This window comes from Jaculus jaculus, chromosome 4 (genome assembly GCF_020740685.1).
Source record: "Jaculus jaculus isolate mJacJac1 chromosome 4, mJacJac1.mat.Y.cur, whole genome shotgun sequence".
Lineage (NCBI taxonomy): Eukaryota > Metazoa > Chordata > Mammalia > Rodentia > Dipodidae > Jaculus > Jaculus jaculus.
Genome location: NC_059105.1, coordinates 38,861,648 through 38,877,297, shown reverse-complemented (window position 1 = coordinate 38,877,297; position 15,650 = coordinate 38,861,648). Strand labels below are relative to the sequence as shown.

Sequence of the window (15,650 nt, the reverse complement as noted above, 5' to 3'; positions counted from 1 at the left end):
GCCTGACCCCCAGCAGACTGCTTCATTCCTGGGAACATAGCTGAACTCTGATGGATGCTAGGCTACCTCAAGAGAACAGGCCTTGATTATCCTCAAAGCTGTAAATGCAACTTCTCCCCACTTTGAGAAGAGTGGCCAACCATGAGCTGTGGTAACAAGCTGCAAGCAGTTATAACTCTGTGGTTCTATTGACAAGACTTTAAAAAACAGCAACATTTTGTCACCTTCTCTTTTTCAACATACTTTGTATTCAGACACTCTTTAAATTTTAGTTCTTTTTTTCCCTCCTTAAACCTTAGCTTTTGTCCACTTCATTATCTTTGCTTGTTTGTTGATGGCTGTGGCGTGGAACAGTTTTATAGCCAGGGCTGACAGCCAATAAGCTTCCTTGCCATATGTCATCCTACCTGAGGATTGACTATGTGGATTTTAAATGAGAAAATAAGTATTCTGGGTGTATTATTTCCTAGGGCTGCCGTAAAAAATTGCTACAAATTGAGTGATTTAAAATAGTTCAGGAATTATATCCTCTCATAGTTCTAGGGCTTAAACTAAGGAGCCAGGATGGTAGCCAGAGTTTTCTTTGGAGTTCTGAGGGATACTGTCCCCTATGTGTGTGTGTGAAGGTCAGATGTTGACATGGGGTGACTTCCTCAATGGCTCTACCTTATGGTTTGAAACAAGGTCTTTCACCGAACCCAGAACTCACTTATTCAGCTAGACTTGCTAGCGAGCATGACCCCAAGATTGCCCTGTCTCTGCCAACTGAACACCGGAGTTACAGACATGGGCTGTGACATCCACCTTTTACTTGGGAGCTGGGGAATCTGAGCTTAAGTCCTCATTCGTACTTGTATGGAAAGCACTTCACTGTTACGTTGCCGTCCCTGAATTTTTTTTTTTTCTTGTAAGGTTATCCGTCATTGATAAGGGCCTGCCCTGATGCAGTATGATCTCAGTTTAATGTGAATGTAAATGACCTGCAAAGATCATTTGCCCAAATGAAATCAGGTTCTCATGGTCTAAGTAGATAGTGACTTTGGGCAGATAGGAGGATAGTAGTCAATTAAGTACCATGGGTAGCTTTTATTAAAATTATGAAGTATTTATAAGGAGCTTATTTACTAAGGCAATGCTTCAGCTTAAGAAACGAGAAGTAGCCCCAGGACTAGAACAGGTGGGGGTGGTGGGTGGGCGCAGGTTGCATGTGTGTCCTCACCTTGAGCCATCACCCTGGGCTTCTGAAGGTTCCTGCCTAGTGAGCCAGGCTGAGGCAGACAATGGCAGGTGGTGATCTTCACCCTTTTGGTGGAGGGCTCAGCGTTCCCTGGCCAGGATGGGACCTGTCAGTCTTGAATGCTTTGGCTTGCACACAAACGGATCAGCACACTCGCCTGCCGTCGCCTGCTCAGCACCATCGAATCTTAGCTGGGAGATGTGTGGTGACTTATGGTTATAAGAAAACTCCAGTGCTTTATTTTCAACTTATAGCTTATAAATATATCATAAACTCTCCAGCAAGTAAGGGTAAAACCTGTCCACTTTAAGACAAATAAAACTAAAAGAGTCATGGTAGCTTTTGGTTGTGTCTAAACTTGGCTAAACTGAGGATGCTTTAGAGAAGTATGTTCGGGATAAGAGATTTCTTGAGAAGATGGGCAGGGCAAATGATGAAAGTAAGTCATTTCTGTTTCTACATTAGGTTTGTTTTCAGAATTTTAAGTTCCTAATTTAACTTTGAAACCATTTTATTAATTAATTTATTTATGAGAGAGAAAGGGAGCATGGGTACCCCAGGGCCTCTGGCTTCTGCAGATGAATTCCAATTGCATGAATCACTTTGTGCATCTGTATTTACATGGGCACTGGGGAATTGAACCTAGGGGTCTGTCAGGCTTTGCAAGCAAGCTTCTTTAGCCATTGAACCATCTCCCTAGCCAATGACATTTTTATATTAAAGTTACTTTCCATTACATTATGATGTGGAAAGGTTTTACTGACTTATAAAACATTCATTTGTTCATTCATTCAGTAAGCATATTCCAAGATTGTAGATGAGCCAGGCATGTACCAGGAATTAATAATGCCTCTGTCACTTATTATTTTTAAAGGTGTATGCCACCACACCTGGCTATCTTTTCTTTTCTTTCTTTCTTTTTTAAATATTTTAAAATTTATTTATTTGAAAGAGAAAGAGAGAGAGAAAGAGAGAGAGGGAGACAGTGGGCACACCAGAGCCTCCAGCTGCTGCAAATGAACTCTAGACGCATGTGCCACCTTGTACATCTGGCTTATGTGGGTCCTGGAGAATTGAACTGTGGTCCTTTGGCTTTGCAGGCAAGCACCTTAACTGCTAAGTCATTTCTCTAGCCCCTCTGTCACTTATTGAACTCTTTGCATTTGCCAAGGGTTGGTATAAGTCCAGTCATGTAATGTTATTGTCAGTGATGTACTACATTGTACAATGTGTCAATGTAATATCATTGCCACCATCGATAGTCTTAGTTTAAGAACACAACGATATTCACAAAATGAAGGCATCACCAAATGATGCATATTTCAGACTATATCCCCATCATGAAGCAACGCATGGCATTAGTTCACATAAATGTATTCATGTGATCTTCAACATGTGCCGTTTATATAGATATACAGCTACCTCCAGTCTATACATGAGCTCAGAACAAGTAACCTGGCTAAAGGCGCAGAGCTCAAGGATGGTGTGACCCAAGTTCTAACACAGATGCTCAAACACTGCACCTCCCATCCCTCAGCGCTTATGAAAGCGGAAAAGGCATGGGCTAGGCTGTTAGGGGACTCGGGCAGTATATAAACAGATGGCTATAATATGTCAGTTAGTCCTCTGGAGAGAATTCCGTGAAGGATCTCTGGGAGAATGGAGCCCCGAGGCATGATGGCTGGTGGGCGAGTGGGCACGTGCAAGCGGAAAAGGGAATGGCGTTACTGGGGTTGTGCGTGTGGTTGGACATGGGAGCTTCAGGATTTGGGGTGTTGGCTAGGTCTGTGAGGACTGTGGGTGTGTCCAGAGCCCTGTGTTCTAGAACCAAATGTCTGGCTCTCCTGAAGAGAACAGAGGGCTGAGAGAGCACTGACCGTTTTCAGAAGGGAACTGATGCTCTGACCTGTACCGCGGAAAGCATCATTACAGAAGCGCCTGCCGCACTGGCTTTCTAGAACCAGACAAAGGGAAAGTGAGGGTCTTTTAACTGAAGCTAATTGGAAGACAAAGCTGACAGTACTTCTTTCAGGGTAGGGTGGTGTAGGCATGAGTCCGTAGACTTCAGTCACTATCCTAGCCATGACTCAGTCATGGAACTAACTGGCTCTCTTTTGAAGGGAAGGCCATTGGAATCAGGCCCACTGGGATGCCACATAACCAGTGGAAATGATCTAGGAAAATGTTTCTAAAGTGTCTTCATTTCCCACCACAGGGTCATGCTTTTTCAACTTTCAGAAGAAGTAAGTAAGGATGAACTGAAAGAGTTTAAGTTTTTTTTGAAAAAGGAACTCCCCAAGTGTAAGCTGGATGATGACCTGGTAAGACCTGGCATTTCCTTGAGACTGGTTACCACTGGGCTTTGAGACTAAAAACAGGCTGGTCTGCTAATAATAACCTATATTCTCATTTGTTTCTTTAAAAAATATTTTTATTTATTTATTTGAGAGAGAAGGGGAGAGAGAGAGAAAGGAAGAAAGAAAGAAAGACGGAAAGGAAGGAAGGAAGGAAAGAAGGAGGAAAGGAAAGGAAGGACATGCCAGGGCCTCCAGCTGTTGCAAACAAGCTCCAGACACATGCACCACCTTGTGCACCTGGCTTACATGGGTCCTGAGGAATTGAACCTTGGTCCTTTGGCTTTGCAGGCAAACACCTTAACTGCTAAACCCTCTCTCCAGTTCTCACTCGTTTCTTTTGAGACATGATCTCATACCCAGGCTGACCTTGAACTTGCTATATAGCCAAGAATGCCCTTGAACTTCTGATGCTCCTGCCTCTACCTCCAGAATGGTGGGATTACATGCTTTTGTCACCACGCCTGGTTTGTGCAATGCTGGAGATAGAGCCCAGGGCCTCATCCCTGCTAGGCAAGCACTCTGTCAAATGAGCTCCAACTGCTGCCCCTGTAGTCTCACTTCTTAGCCAGAGAGAAGAACAAAGTAGTCAGGCAGGGATATTGTAGATCTGATGCCTTTGCACTGTGAATTACTGTTCCGTGTAGTCACGAGCCACAGGAGAAGGCTGGCTGTGCCGTGAACACAATGCACTGTGGACCCACCAGAGACAGGAAGGAAGTGGTAGCCTGGGGTAATGTGACCCCACTCTTGTATCCCTTGAAATAACATGTGTGCTTCTTTCTCAGCATGTGGAGTATGTCTCTTTGGGTGTGTTGTGTGGGATATGTGTTTGTGTCTACATGTTATGTGTGTGTATCTAGTGCATGTGTTTCATGTGGAACATGTGAATTAAAAAAATATGTATTTGTTGCTTGAAGTTTTTGACTAAAGAAGCAATATTTGTCATTTGTAAATTTTCTTGTTCTAAAGAAAGCAATTATGTTCTATAGATAAATTTATGTAAATAAAAGTTATTTTATACCATTTCTGTTTTTGTATTTTCAAATAACTAAAGACATTTGTGTTAAAAAAATATTTATTTGAGAGAGAGAGAGAGAGAATATGGGTTGTTCCAGGGCCTTCAGCTCCTTCAAACGAATTCCAGATGCATGTTCCACCTTGTGCATCTGGCTTACGTGAGTCCTAGGGAGTCAAGCCTGGGTCCTTAGGCTTTGCAGGCAAGTGCCTTAATTGCTAAGCCATCTCTTCAGCCACAGCATGTGAATTTTCTTTAAAAAATTATCTAAATTTTCAAGCAGAGAGAAATAAAAAAGAGACAGAATAGATGTGCCAGGTCCTCCAGCTGCTGCAATTGAACTCCAGATGCACATACCACTTTGTGCATCTGTCTTTATATGGGTACTGGGGAATCGAACCTGGGTCGTTAAGCTTTGCAGGCAAACGCCTTAACCACTGGACAATCTCTGCTGCCCCAGGAATGTGTATCTTTGTGGTTTGTCTGTATGTGTGTGCTTTGTGTGTCTCTGTGTTGTGTGGCATATATGGGTACCTTATGTGTGCTGTGTCCATGAGTGTTGGCGCATGTGTAGTATCTGTGTCTTTGTATGTGGTCTCTCTGTATGCATGGTGTGTGTGTGTGTGCTTTCTCTTTCTGTGTATCTGGTGTGGTGTGTCTCCCTTTGTGTGTGTGTGTGTGTGTGTGTGTGTGTGTGTGTGTGTGTGTTTCTCTATGTTAATTCAGGTATGGAAGTGTATTAAATGCCAGAGGTGTAAGGCCATGCTAAGGCTTTCCATACATCTTAGGCTGGAGAAAGGCATCTACATGCAGTTGAGGACAGGGCCTGGGAACCTGGTGACATCTGACATGACTTCTCCTGTATCTTCTCACTTTTGTCCTTTGGGGCCAGAAAATACAGAATGGCCTCCCTGGTTGTCTTTTGGTTACAGGAGATCAGCATGTGCTCTGGAGTGGGGAGGGGTTTGCTTAGGAAGTGAGGCTGGGTCCTGGATTTGGAAAAAAGTAGAAATTAAAAAAAAAAATCAAATCTGAAAATCAGTGTTGCTCAATCCAATCTTCCACTCCCACTTTGTCTTCCTGCCCCAGAGCTTGCTTGATATTTTCATAGAGATGGAGAAGAGGGTTATTCTAGGAACGGAAAACTTGGACACCCTGAAAAGAATCTGCAAGCATGTTAACCGGAGACTGCTGGTGACCATCAGTCATTTTGAAGAGTCAAGTAGAGGTTGCAAGAGCTTCTCAGGTGCGAGTCAGCAAGATGTGCTGTGGAGTTGGCGAGTCCCTCAGTTTCACAGACATTTCTGATCACATGTGGTGGTGGGGCGGGTGTGTTTTCTCTTTTAGATCCAGAGAGAAGAATGAGCCTCGAAAGCAGTTCAGATTCAGAAAGAAGTTCATTTTCAAACGGTAATTCTGTCAGATACCTTCTCAAGATGTACCGAGTTCCTGGACCCCACAAGCTCCTCCTGCCTCCTTCCCACCACCCTCTGCCACGTCCTCCCACCGAAGGAGGCTCCGTGGTAAAATGCTCTGAAAGATGTACAGAGACTTTGACCATTCGTTTGAATTAAGTGCAGAGTTAGTCTTTCAGTTCTTTGTTTGCTTTTGCCCATGACTGCAGTTAGCCCAATTCAAAGTGTTTTTCAGAGTGTTCTTGGACAAGTCACTTCCTAAAGTTACTGCTGTCTTGGTCACACACCCCTTGACCAGTTGTGTGTAATTCCTCTTCATCGCTTGTTATGTGTGGGCTCCCAATCCACATAGCACCTGAGCTCCCCCATTACCTGCCTGCCTCATTCTGGGGTTGCTTCAGCCAAATCCTCTGTCCCTTTTCTCACTAGAGAAGCTAGTCTACACAAGCAGAAGGAACTCCTGAGGTTCTCCTTCAAAATTTTAATTAATCAAATATTCTGGTGATGAAAATTTTATATGCTCACTGAGGGTTATTTTAAATTTGGAGAAAATTAAGCAATGCCATCACTCTAAAATATTAACATTAGCAATAGTTTTCTTGGGCTTTCACTCTCATTCTTCATGTGTAACCTTTAAAGATTAAATCTGACTGATGTCTATGGATTTATTTCTTCCCTACTCCCCATGCCCCAGGCTTTTCCATTTTCTGTACTTTTGAAATCAGTGTCTCGCCATCCTGAGCTTGTGGTTTTATTAATGGCTATTTCACAAATGCCACAATATTCACCCTGTTCCTGATTTTCCCTTTGGTTATGAGTTTTCTCTGGTGTTCCAGAAGCATGCCTTCCAGATCTCTGCCGACTGAAAGGTTATGTTCAGGGGTATCCCAGTTTTAATTTTCTCTTTTAAAAAATTTTTTTTGGTTTATTTTATTTATTTATTTGGGCACTACAGACAGAGAGAGAAAGAGAGAGAGAGAGAGAGAGAGAGAGAGAGAGAGAGGGAGAGAATGGTCGTGCCAGGGCCTCCAGCCACTGCAAATGAACTCCAGACATGTGCACCTCTTATGCATCTGGCTGACATGGGTCCTGGGGAATCAAGCCTTGAACCAGGGTCCTTAGGCTTCATAGGCAAGCGCTTAACCGCTAAACCATCTCTCCAGCCCCCAGTTTTTATTTTGAAAAGGACCAGATGCTACATTTTTCTTCAACAAAGAATCTTTCCTGCCACGGCTCTCATTTCAGATTTGTCTCTGCTGCTTGCAGGGGAGGAATGCCTCCAAGTGCAGACAATGTCGGATGCCCCAAGACAAGAAGATAGTGAGCCACAGGTAATGGACACCTCTTTCCCTGTGCGTGGGAGATTCTGGTGCTTGTGTTCCTTAGCTCTTTTTAAGCTGCTAGTTAAGCCAATAAGGGGAAGAAACTTACTGGACATTTTGAGAACTGTAGAAAAAAATCCGCCAGAAGACCAGTTAATGGTGTAACTCACGGGGCTGGGGAGATGCTATTGGTAAAGTGCTTGCTGTGCAAACATGAGGACCTGAGTTCAGATCCTCAGCATCCATCCATGTAAAAGGCTGGGTGTGGCAGCCCACATCTGTAATCCCAGCACTGGGGAAGTGGAGGTAGGAAGACCTCTGGAGCAGCTCAAGACTTTTATTTGTTCAGCTACTCTTGACCGATTGCTCAGAAGTTACAAAGCCCTAGACCCTGCTGATGGCAGAGAGATCATCTGTCTTGAAGGCTCTTCTGTCCTGCGAGGGAAGCAGAAATGCGAATCATGATGATGGAGTAAAGTCCTCAGGAATGCCGACTTTACAGCTGAGCATGAGGCAGGAGGCTGAAGGAGAGTAGGCAGAAAGTTCTTCAAAGAAATGGCCTAAGTTGGGGTGAAACAATGGGGAGTACGCTTCCCAGGGTGCTAGGTGGCCACTGACCTCTTCCTGGGTAGGTGTTTGTTCACTTCTCCAGGGTTTGACCAGCAGAGCAAGCTCCTTGGATGGGCTTTTGTTTTTCAGACATCAGATAAAGTTTACCAAATGAAAAGCAAACCTCGGGGATTCTGTGTGATTTTCAACAATTATGATTTTAGTATGGCACGGAAGAACTTTCCCAATATGAAGAACAGAAAAGGAACAAACTTCGATGAAGGTACAATAGAATCCAAGAGAGAAAAGAGAATTGTTTCTTATTCTTATGAGTATTTTTTAATCAAAAGAGAAAGAGCCAAGGCTATGCCTGCTGGGGCATATATTTTAAGAAAATGTATATGTATTTATGTATGTATGTATGTATGCATGCATGCATGTATACATATATATGTGTGTGTGTATATATATATATATATACACACACACATATATATATATTTCAAGAAGATAACTTAAGCATTTGATTTTTAGTCATTTTATTTATTTCATTTATATTGCCTCATGGAGGTGAAGAAGAATTCTCATATATTTGTTAGTTTGCTGCCTTGTTTTAAATTAATTGTTAAAATCAAAGAAATATATGCATAATGATAAAATGACAGCTATTACTAAAAGGCTTTTAATGAAGAGCAGCAATGAACTTTAATTCTGCCAAATGAATGGGGCTTTGTAGAATATATTAGTGGAAAAAAATTGCTGTCACATCAAAGGTTTAATAGGAATGGTGTTTACAATAGTGGAACTACTAAGTGCCGCAGGAATTGTGAGTTCCTAACAAAGCTAACATCTAATTTTTTTTTAATTAAGCAAACTTTTTTTCTTTTTTCAAAGTAAGGTTTCACTCTAGCTCAGGCTGACCTGGAATTCATGATGTAGTCTCAGGGTGGCCTCGAACTCATGGCAATCTTCCTACCTCTGCCTCCCGAGTGCTGGGATTAAAGGTGTGCGCCACCATGCCCGGCCTAAATTAAACAAATTTTTACTGAAGCTTACATTGTGGTGCAGAAATACATTTCAACAGATTAAAGTCCAACACCAATGAAGAGAGAAATTATGGCACAAAACTGACATTTCACATGTTAAAGTAGGCTGAAATTCTTTTGCTCAGTCTATTTATATTAAGATTGAAAACTTACAAGTTAAATGAAACAATCATTTGTGAAATGGGAATAAAAAACAGCTAAAATAATAACAAATCATTCAACTCAGTTACTGAGATATTAACATTTTTATTTGATTGAAGGTCTTTTGAAAACGTAATTTATGAATCACAACATTAGTTACTGACTTATTCTTTAAATTGAATGAAGTTTGGAAACATTAGTGTAGATTGACCATACATATCAGGATCTTGTGATGGCCTGTTTCCATTTGATTTGTTTCAAACCATCTAAAGCTTTAGAAAGCTGCTGAACTTAAAGCCATAGAAAGCATGGATTGTCATCATGTCCTAGGTATTGAAAAAATGCTCAAGCCATTGATTTTTTTCTTCATTTAATATTTTAAGACTTCTATTAAGATTACATTTGAAGCTAGGTATGGTCACACATGCCTGTAACGCCAGCACTGGGGAAGGGAGAATAGAAAGGGGAGCATCAGGAGTTCAAGATCATTGTTCACTTCATAGTCTGAGGTACATGGAACCCTGTCAGGAAAAAAAGATAGGAAGGAAGGAAAAAGATTACATTTGATTACAGTTTCTTCTTCTTCTTTCTCTTTTTTGTTTTGGTTTTTGGAAGTAGGCTTTCACTGTAGTCCAGGCTGACCTGGAATTCACTATGTAGTCTCAGGGTGGCCTTGAACTCACGATTCTCCTATCTCTGCCTCCTGAGTGCTGGGATTAAAGGCATGCACCACCATGCCTGGCTAGTTTCTTCTGACAGTTCATTTTTCTTACACCTGGCCCTCAATGACTGGTCTATTGTTGGTATTTAACTTTGCCTGCCCTGCCCCCTGCTTTTTCCTGTTCTTATAGTTAATATGTTTTTTTTTTAATTTTTTGTTCATTTTTATTTATTAATTTGAGAGTGACAGAGAGAGAAAGAGGCAGATAGAGAGTGAGAGAGAGAATGGGCGCGCCAGGGCCTCCAGCCACTGCAGACGAACTCCAGACGCGTGCGCCCCCTTGTGCATCTGGCTAACGTGGGTCCTGGAGAATCAAGCCTTGAACCAGGGTCCTTAGGCTTCACAGGCAAGCGCTTAACCGCTAAGCCATCTCTCCAGCCCAATATGTTTTTAAAATTGGATCATAAACATAATCACTTTAAAAAAATTATTTTGGTAGTAAGCCTAAAACAACAGCTTACCTAGTTTATAAACTAGTCCAAGAGAGACTGCAGCTGAACAGTAACATTCCCCCTTTCTCCTTTGCCTCAAGGTTAGAGAACATTTTAAGCCAACAGCAATAAACAATGGAAGCCTATAAAACCCTGCTACTAACACAGACAGTTTGGTTCTTGTCCAAAGCCTGTCTGTCAGTGCTAAGCCGTCTGTTGTTCTATCTCTGGCACTGTGTTGGGTACCCTTGCAATGAAATATGACTTTTCCTGTTTGACTTTTCAGAGGCTTTGAGCCAGACCTTTAAGGATCTTCATTTTGAGGTAGCATCTTACCAAGACCACACAGCAGACAATATCCTGGAGGTTCTGAAATTGTACCAAAGCATGGACCACAATAATAAAGACTGCTTCATCTGCTGTATCCTCTCCCATGGAGACCAGGGTGTCATCTATGGCACAGATGGGCAAAAGGCCTCCATCTATGACATCACCTCCTGTTTCACTGGTTCACAGTGCCCTTCCCTGGCTGGAAAACCCAAAGTCTTTTTTATTCAGGCTTGTCAGGGGGATAGCTTCCAGAAAGCTATTCCCGTTGAGACTGACTTGGAGCAGAAGGACTTCAGTTTAGAAGCAGACTCATCGTCTCCAAAGAGATACATCCCGGACGAGGCTGACTTCCTCCTGGGGATGGCTACTGTGAACCGTTATGTTTCCTACCGAGAACCCATGAGGGGGAGCTGGTATATCCAGTCACTTTGCCAAAACCTGAGGGAAAGATGTCCTCAGTAAGTGTTTCCTACTCAACTCTCCTTAAGGTTTCACCCTCTTCCTCATGACCCTGACCACACAGCCATAGTCAGAACCCATTCGAAAGTGCTTTATGGTTGAGATCAGAGGAGCGTATGAGTTCCTTCTGCAAACGTCTAGCTTGGAGTGCATAACTGAGCTTCCCAGGTCAGTTACAAAGTGGGAGAGATGGGAAAACTAATATCCTTTCTGATAACTAATGTACTTACTTACTTCCTGTAGTCAGCACCTAGGGTACCACGGGGCTGGAAAGGATGCCAACTAACACCACGTGCTCCAGTTCTGTCTTTAGGCAACAACATGGCAGTGCCAACTCAACTAGTTTGGAGAGTCTTCCAAGATGGCACTAACCACCTTCCATGTTTAACATGTTCTGATTCTCTCGGAAGTCATATAATAGCTAACTAACCTCACGCCTTCTTGGTATACTGTGGGAAGTAGGTAGCAAAGCATAGGAAATCCTTACTGTTCCACTAATTTAGCCACAAAATATGAGCCAATATTCTTTCTTTTTTAAAGTATTTACTTATTTGAGAGAGAGAAGGGGTGGGGGAGAGACATAGAGAGAATGAGTGCACCAGGGCCTCCAGCCACTGCCAGTGAACTCCAGACACATGCACCACCTTGTGCATCTGGCTCACATGGGTACTGGGGAATCCAACGTGGGTCCCTAGACTTCACAGGCAAGCACCTTAACCACTAAGCCATCTCTCTAGCCCAGGGCAATATTATTTCTTTATTACATCATATGCTTCTTTTAGTTAAATTAGGCTCCAGAATTTCAATTTTTTCCACATGCATAGTCACTGACAGATGAAGGGCAAAGGACCTTCTACAGGATCCTCTGAGCCCTATTTCTTCTGATGTTTTGAGTGTATAAAGAGCCAGAATTTTCCTTGGTGTGTGGAAAGATCCTTAGTCTCAGTACAATGTTTTCATTTTGTAATGCACACCATGAGTCCTGCGGGGTTCTGGGGTTAGCTATGGAGCCAGACAAAGTGGTCGCCAACAAGATTGTTAATGACGCAGGAGACATGACTTCTACTTGCCTGTCATTTGGTTGTACTGTAAATGAACCCACAAAGGAATGCTGATTTTAGGCAGAGTGTGGTGGGGTGCCCACAGGCAGGGAGGGAAGATCAGATGCTGGCGGGGAGGCTTCGTGTACTCCATGGAGATCCTGAATAAACAAAAGGTACTAAAGAAAGCTGTGATAGATCTTGGCTTGGCAACTTATGGCTTTAAATGTTTAATGTTTTGAGAGTGTGTGTGCCATTGGACAACTTTGGGGGTCAGTCCCTGCCCTCCATCTTCTTTCAGGCAAGGTCTCAAGTCGCTTACTGCTGCTTTTCCACCAGGCTAGCTGTCCTTCAAGTTTCGGGCAGATTCTCCTGTCTTTGCCTCTCTTTTTGCTTATGGATGTGGCCGGGATTAAGAGTGCCTGCTGTAGTGTTTGGCTTTTTGTGTGGATGCCAGGGTTCTGAACTGGGATGATCTGGCTTGCGCACTGAGCCCTCTCGCCAGCCTGAGAAGAGCTGTGGAACTGTCAGCAGCCCAGGGCTGAGCTGGTGGGTCTGTGTTCCTCCTCGGGGGTATCATGTTGTGATGCTCTGTTTTTCAGAGGTGATGATGTCCTGACCATCCTGACCGAAGTGAACTATGAAGTCAGCAGTAAAGACGACATAAAGAACATGGGAAAACAGATGCCACAGCCCACCTTCACACTAAGGAAGAAACTGTTCTTCCCTCATAGCTGATGGGTCTAGATATCTGTGATAAGAGGCTTTCACTGTTGTGTGTCTGTTAAGGGAAAATAGAATTAATTTATTTTAAATCCATTTTAATTCAATTCCACATCTCTGGATTTGGATGTACAATTCAGTATTATTTTAATTGTGGCTTTATTAATACACAAATGTGTAATTTGAAAGTTATGATTACATCATTACTTTCTTTCTAAGACACCCTTCACACTACTTCCCATTAATTATGTGTGACTACATGTATGTAGTGCTGGAGGTGGAATCCAAGGCCCTGTTTGCAAGCACTGTATTTCCCCAGCCCTACACTACTTTTAAGAAATCTAGAAGATAGAAAACTGAAAATACTTTTAGTGTAAAAGTTTTTTTGTAAAAATCAAGTTGTTTTACAAGTTCTTTATTGTATGTTCCTATGGTCCTATCTCCTATAGCTCTGACCTTGAAATTGTGACAAAGTTGTTTTTCTGCCTCTGCCTCCCAAGAAGCCAGGAATTGTGGGCATGCACCACTATGTCTGGCTTCTAATGTAAATATTTATGAATTAAATTATCTTTTTTAAAATTTAAAACATTTCTTTCCTTATATTTCCCCAGTACTACCTAATTCCCTTAAAGTTTATTTTGCTTTTCTCCACAAGAATACATATAATGGATCTCTTTCCTCTCTAAGTTATTTCTCCAGACAACAGCTATAAAACAAATTTTAAAACACAAAATACAGGTCGATGATGTAGCTCAGTAAAATATTTGTCTAGTGCAATAGATGACTTTAGGTCAGTGAGATGAACTTCCAGACCAGACATACTTATGGAGGAAGGGATTTATTGAAGCTTACAGATCCAGGGGAAGTTCCATGTCAGAAGAGCCTGGCTTGTTTTCACAGGTCCAAACACAGAGAGAAAAGCTATAGCCAAAAAAAAAACCCCAAAAAACAAACAAACAAAACAACACCACCCCAAAGGCCACACCACAACACACTTCAGGAACTCCAGGCATTTTGTATATCTTTAGACTGGAATTGTAAATCCACCACCACACCTTAGGGCTGGATACTCTTCCTTCCAGTGACACCTCCTCCAGCCAGGTGGCTGAAGATCCAAACTACAAACTAATAAAACACTGCATATATTGGGAGCCATCTATTCAAGCTACTACTTTCCACCCTAGGCCTCCAGTAGGTTTATAACATCTCACATTGTAAGTTGTATTTAGTATAATTTTAAAGGTCTTCACAGTCTTTATCAACTCAAGATAGTTTTAAAGTCTCAAGTCTCTTTTGAGATTTAAGAATGTCTCTTAGCTGTAAAATCAAACAAGTTATAATGTTAAAGATATTTAACATTTAAAGGCACAGAGTAAACATCTTTAAGTGTTATAAGGCATAATAGGGAGAGACAGGAATAATGTGAACTCATCAACCATCAAGCAAACATCAAACTTTTGTAGTTTAAGTCCAGTATAACCAATGACTAACAGTCTCTGGGTTTTGTAATTCTGCCCCTCCAGCTGGGCTGAGTAGCCAGGAGAAACTTTTATCCCTAGCCAACAGCATTTATGATAGTCCTTGTTTAGTCTTGTTCTATCTAAAACACTTTTGGGTCTCTATGTAAACCACAGCTTATCTTTTAAAGGCTTTTTAAACCCTATTCATGAGGGTTATCTTGTCTTGTCTATATGTACCATCTTAGCAGTGGCTCCTGAAACTATATTTTATGACCACTCTATGTGTTTTTTATGTTTTTGAAACCAATACCAGGTGTGTAGGATACAGCCATATTTTTAATTTAGGGACAAAACAAATCATGACCTTGAGTAGGTTTTTTTTTTTTTTTCAGGTTAACTTCTTTTTATGAGTTTGTATTTTTATCATAGTCTTTTAAAGGCATTTTAAAATTGTTTTAATGTAAAGCAATTGGGCTTTTTTTTAAAGATTGTTAATGAGTTGACAACAGTAGCTTTAGTAACCTAAAACCAGTCTCAATGTCCGTAATTTTAACTTGTTTGAGGTTTTTTAACTTAAAATTTAAATCTTTTAGTTCAATATTTTTAGCCAAGCATATTAGTTTATTATAAATTTAACCTTGATCAAACTCTCTGGGCCTGGGAAGTAGATCATTGCCAGCCCTTATTTCAGTAGCCCAGTTTTATTTTAAGACAAAAACTGACAATATGGTATGAAGTTTACACTTAAACAAAAATTTCAGACATCTAACACATGCCTAAAACAACTTGACAATGTAGCTCTACATGCAGGTCTAGACATTACCAAGAATTGATGGGTCTTATGGTTCATGACAGAGCATTTAGGGTATGCCAATCTGAAGATTTTATTTTGTGTTTTCAAGTCAATCTCTACCCCAATATGAAAGCTAATTGTCTCCTGAGATCAGGGCTTTTTGAAGTATTCAACCTTTGAATTGACTCAATGAAGTTGTGCTGTTAGTGATTGAACGCTGCCACTAAGTGTCAGAGTTCAAAGTTGAAATAACAGGCTTCAAGAGTTTTCCACCTGAAGAACAGGCTCTCCCACCTCCTATGCCACCCTCCGCCCTTCCCACAGTGCTTCAGCCAGTGGCTTGGATGGACAAACCGGTATTTATAACTCCATGATTGGAAATGAAAGGGTCTTTTTATTTCCTCCTAACATCAATATTAGCACCTCTGAGGCAAAATGATCTGCCTGAATATATTCTCCAATTAAAGACTTTACTGCTTCAGTTTCCATCTTTAAAATGTCAGCTTTGGTTAACTTAGGAACTGGCTTTCTCCTTGATGGGCAACATGACTCTCAGGAAGGAAACATCACAGCTTTGAGGCAGTCTCCACAGTCCACCTTTCTGGTGCCGG

The 15,650-nt window shown here is 41.7% G+C and overlaps 1 protein-coding gene across 3 annotated transcripts in view; it reads left to right on the top strand.

Moving 5' to 3' along the window:
* Positions 1 to 13,296, top strand: part of Casp8 (caspase 8) — a 51,672-nt gene extending 38,376 nt beyond the window's left edge. For 2 of the 3 annotated variants that reach the window (XM_045147546.1, XM_045147547.1), the window contains exons 3-9: positions 3,453 to 3,558; positions 5,699 to 5,855; positions 5,957 to 6,019; positions 7,270 to 7,355; positions 8,046 to 8,178; positions 10,521 to 11,022; positions 12,666 to 13,296. In XM_045147546.1, coding sequence (XP_045003481.1) covers positions 3,453 to 3,558; positions 5,699 to 5,855; positions 5,957 to 6,019; positions 7,270 to 7,355; positions 8,046 to 8,178; positions 10,521 to 11,022; positions 12,666 to 12,801 — 1,183 coding nt within the window. In that variant the 3' untranslated portion in view covers positions 12,802 to 13,296. The remainder of the gene's footprint in view (positions 1 to 3,452; positions 3,559 to 5,698; positions 5,856 to 5,956; positions 6,020 to 7,269; positions 7,356 to 8,045; positions 8,179 to 10,520; positions 11,023 to 12,665) is intronic. The other variant, XM_045147548.1, reaches the window with a different exon arrangement.
* The last annotated feature ends 2,354 nt before the right edge of the window (positions 13,297 to 15,650 follow it).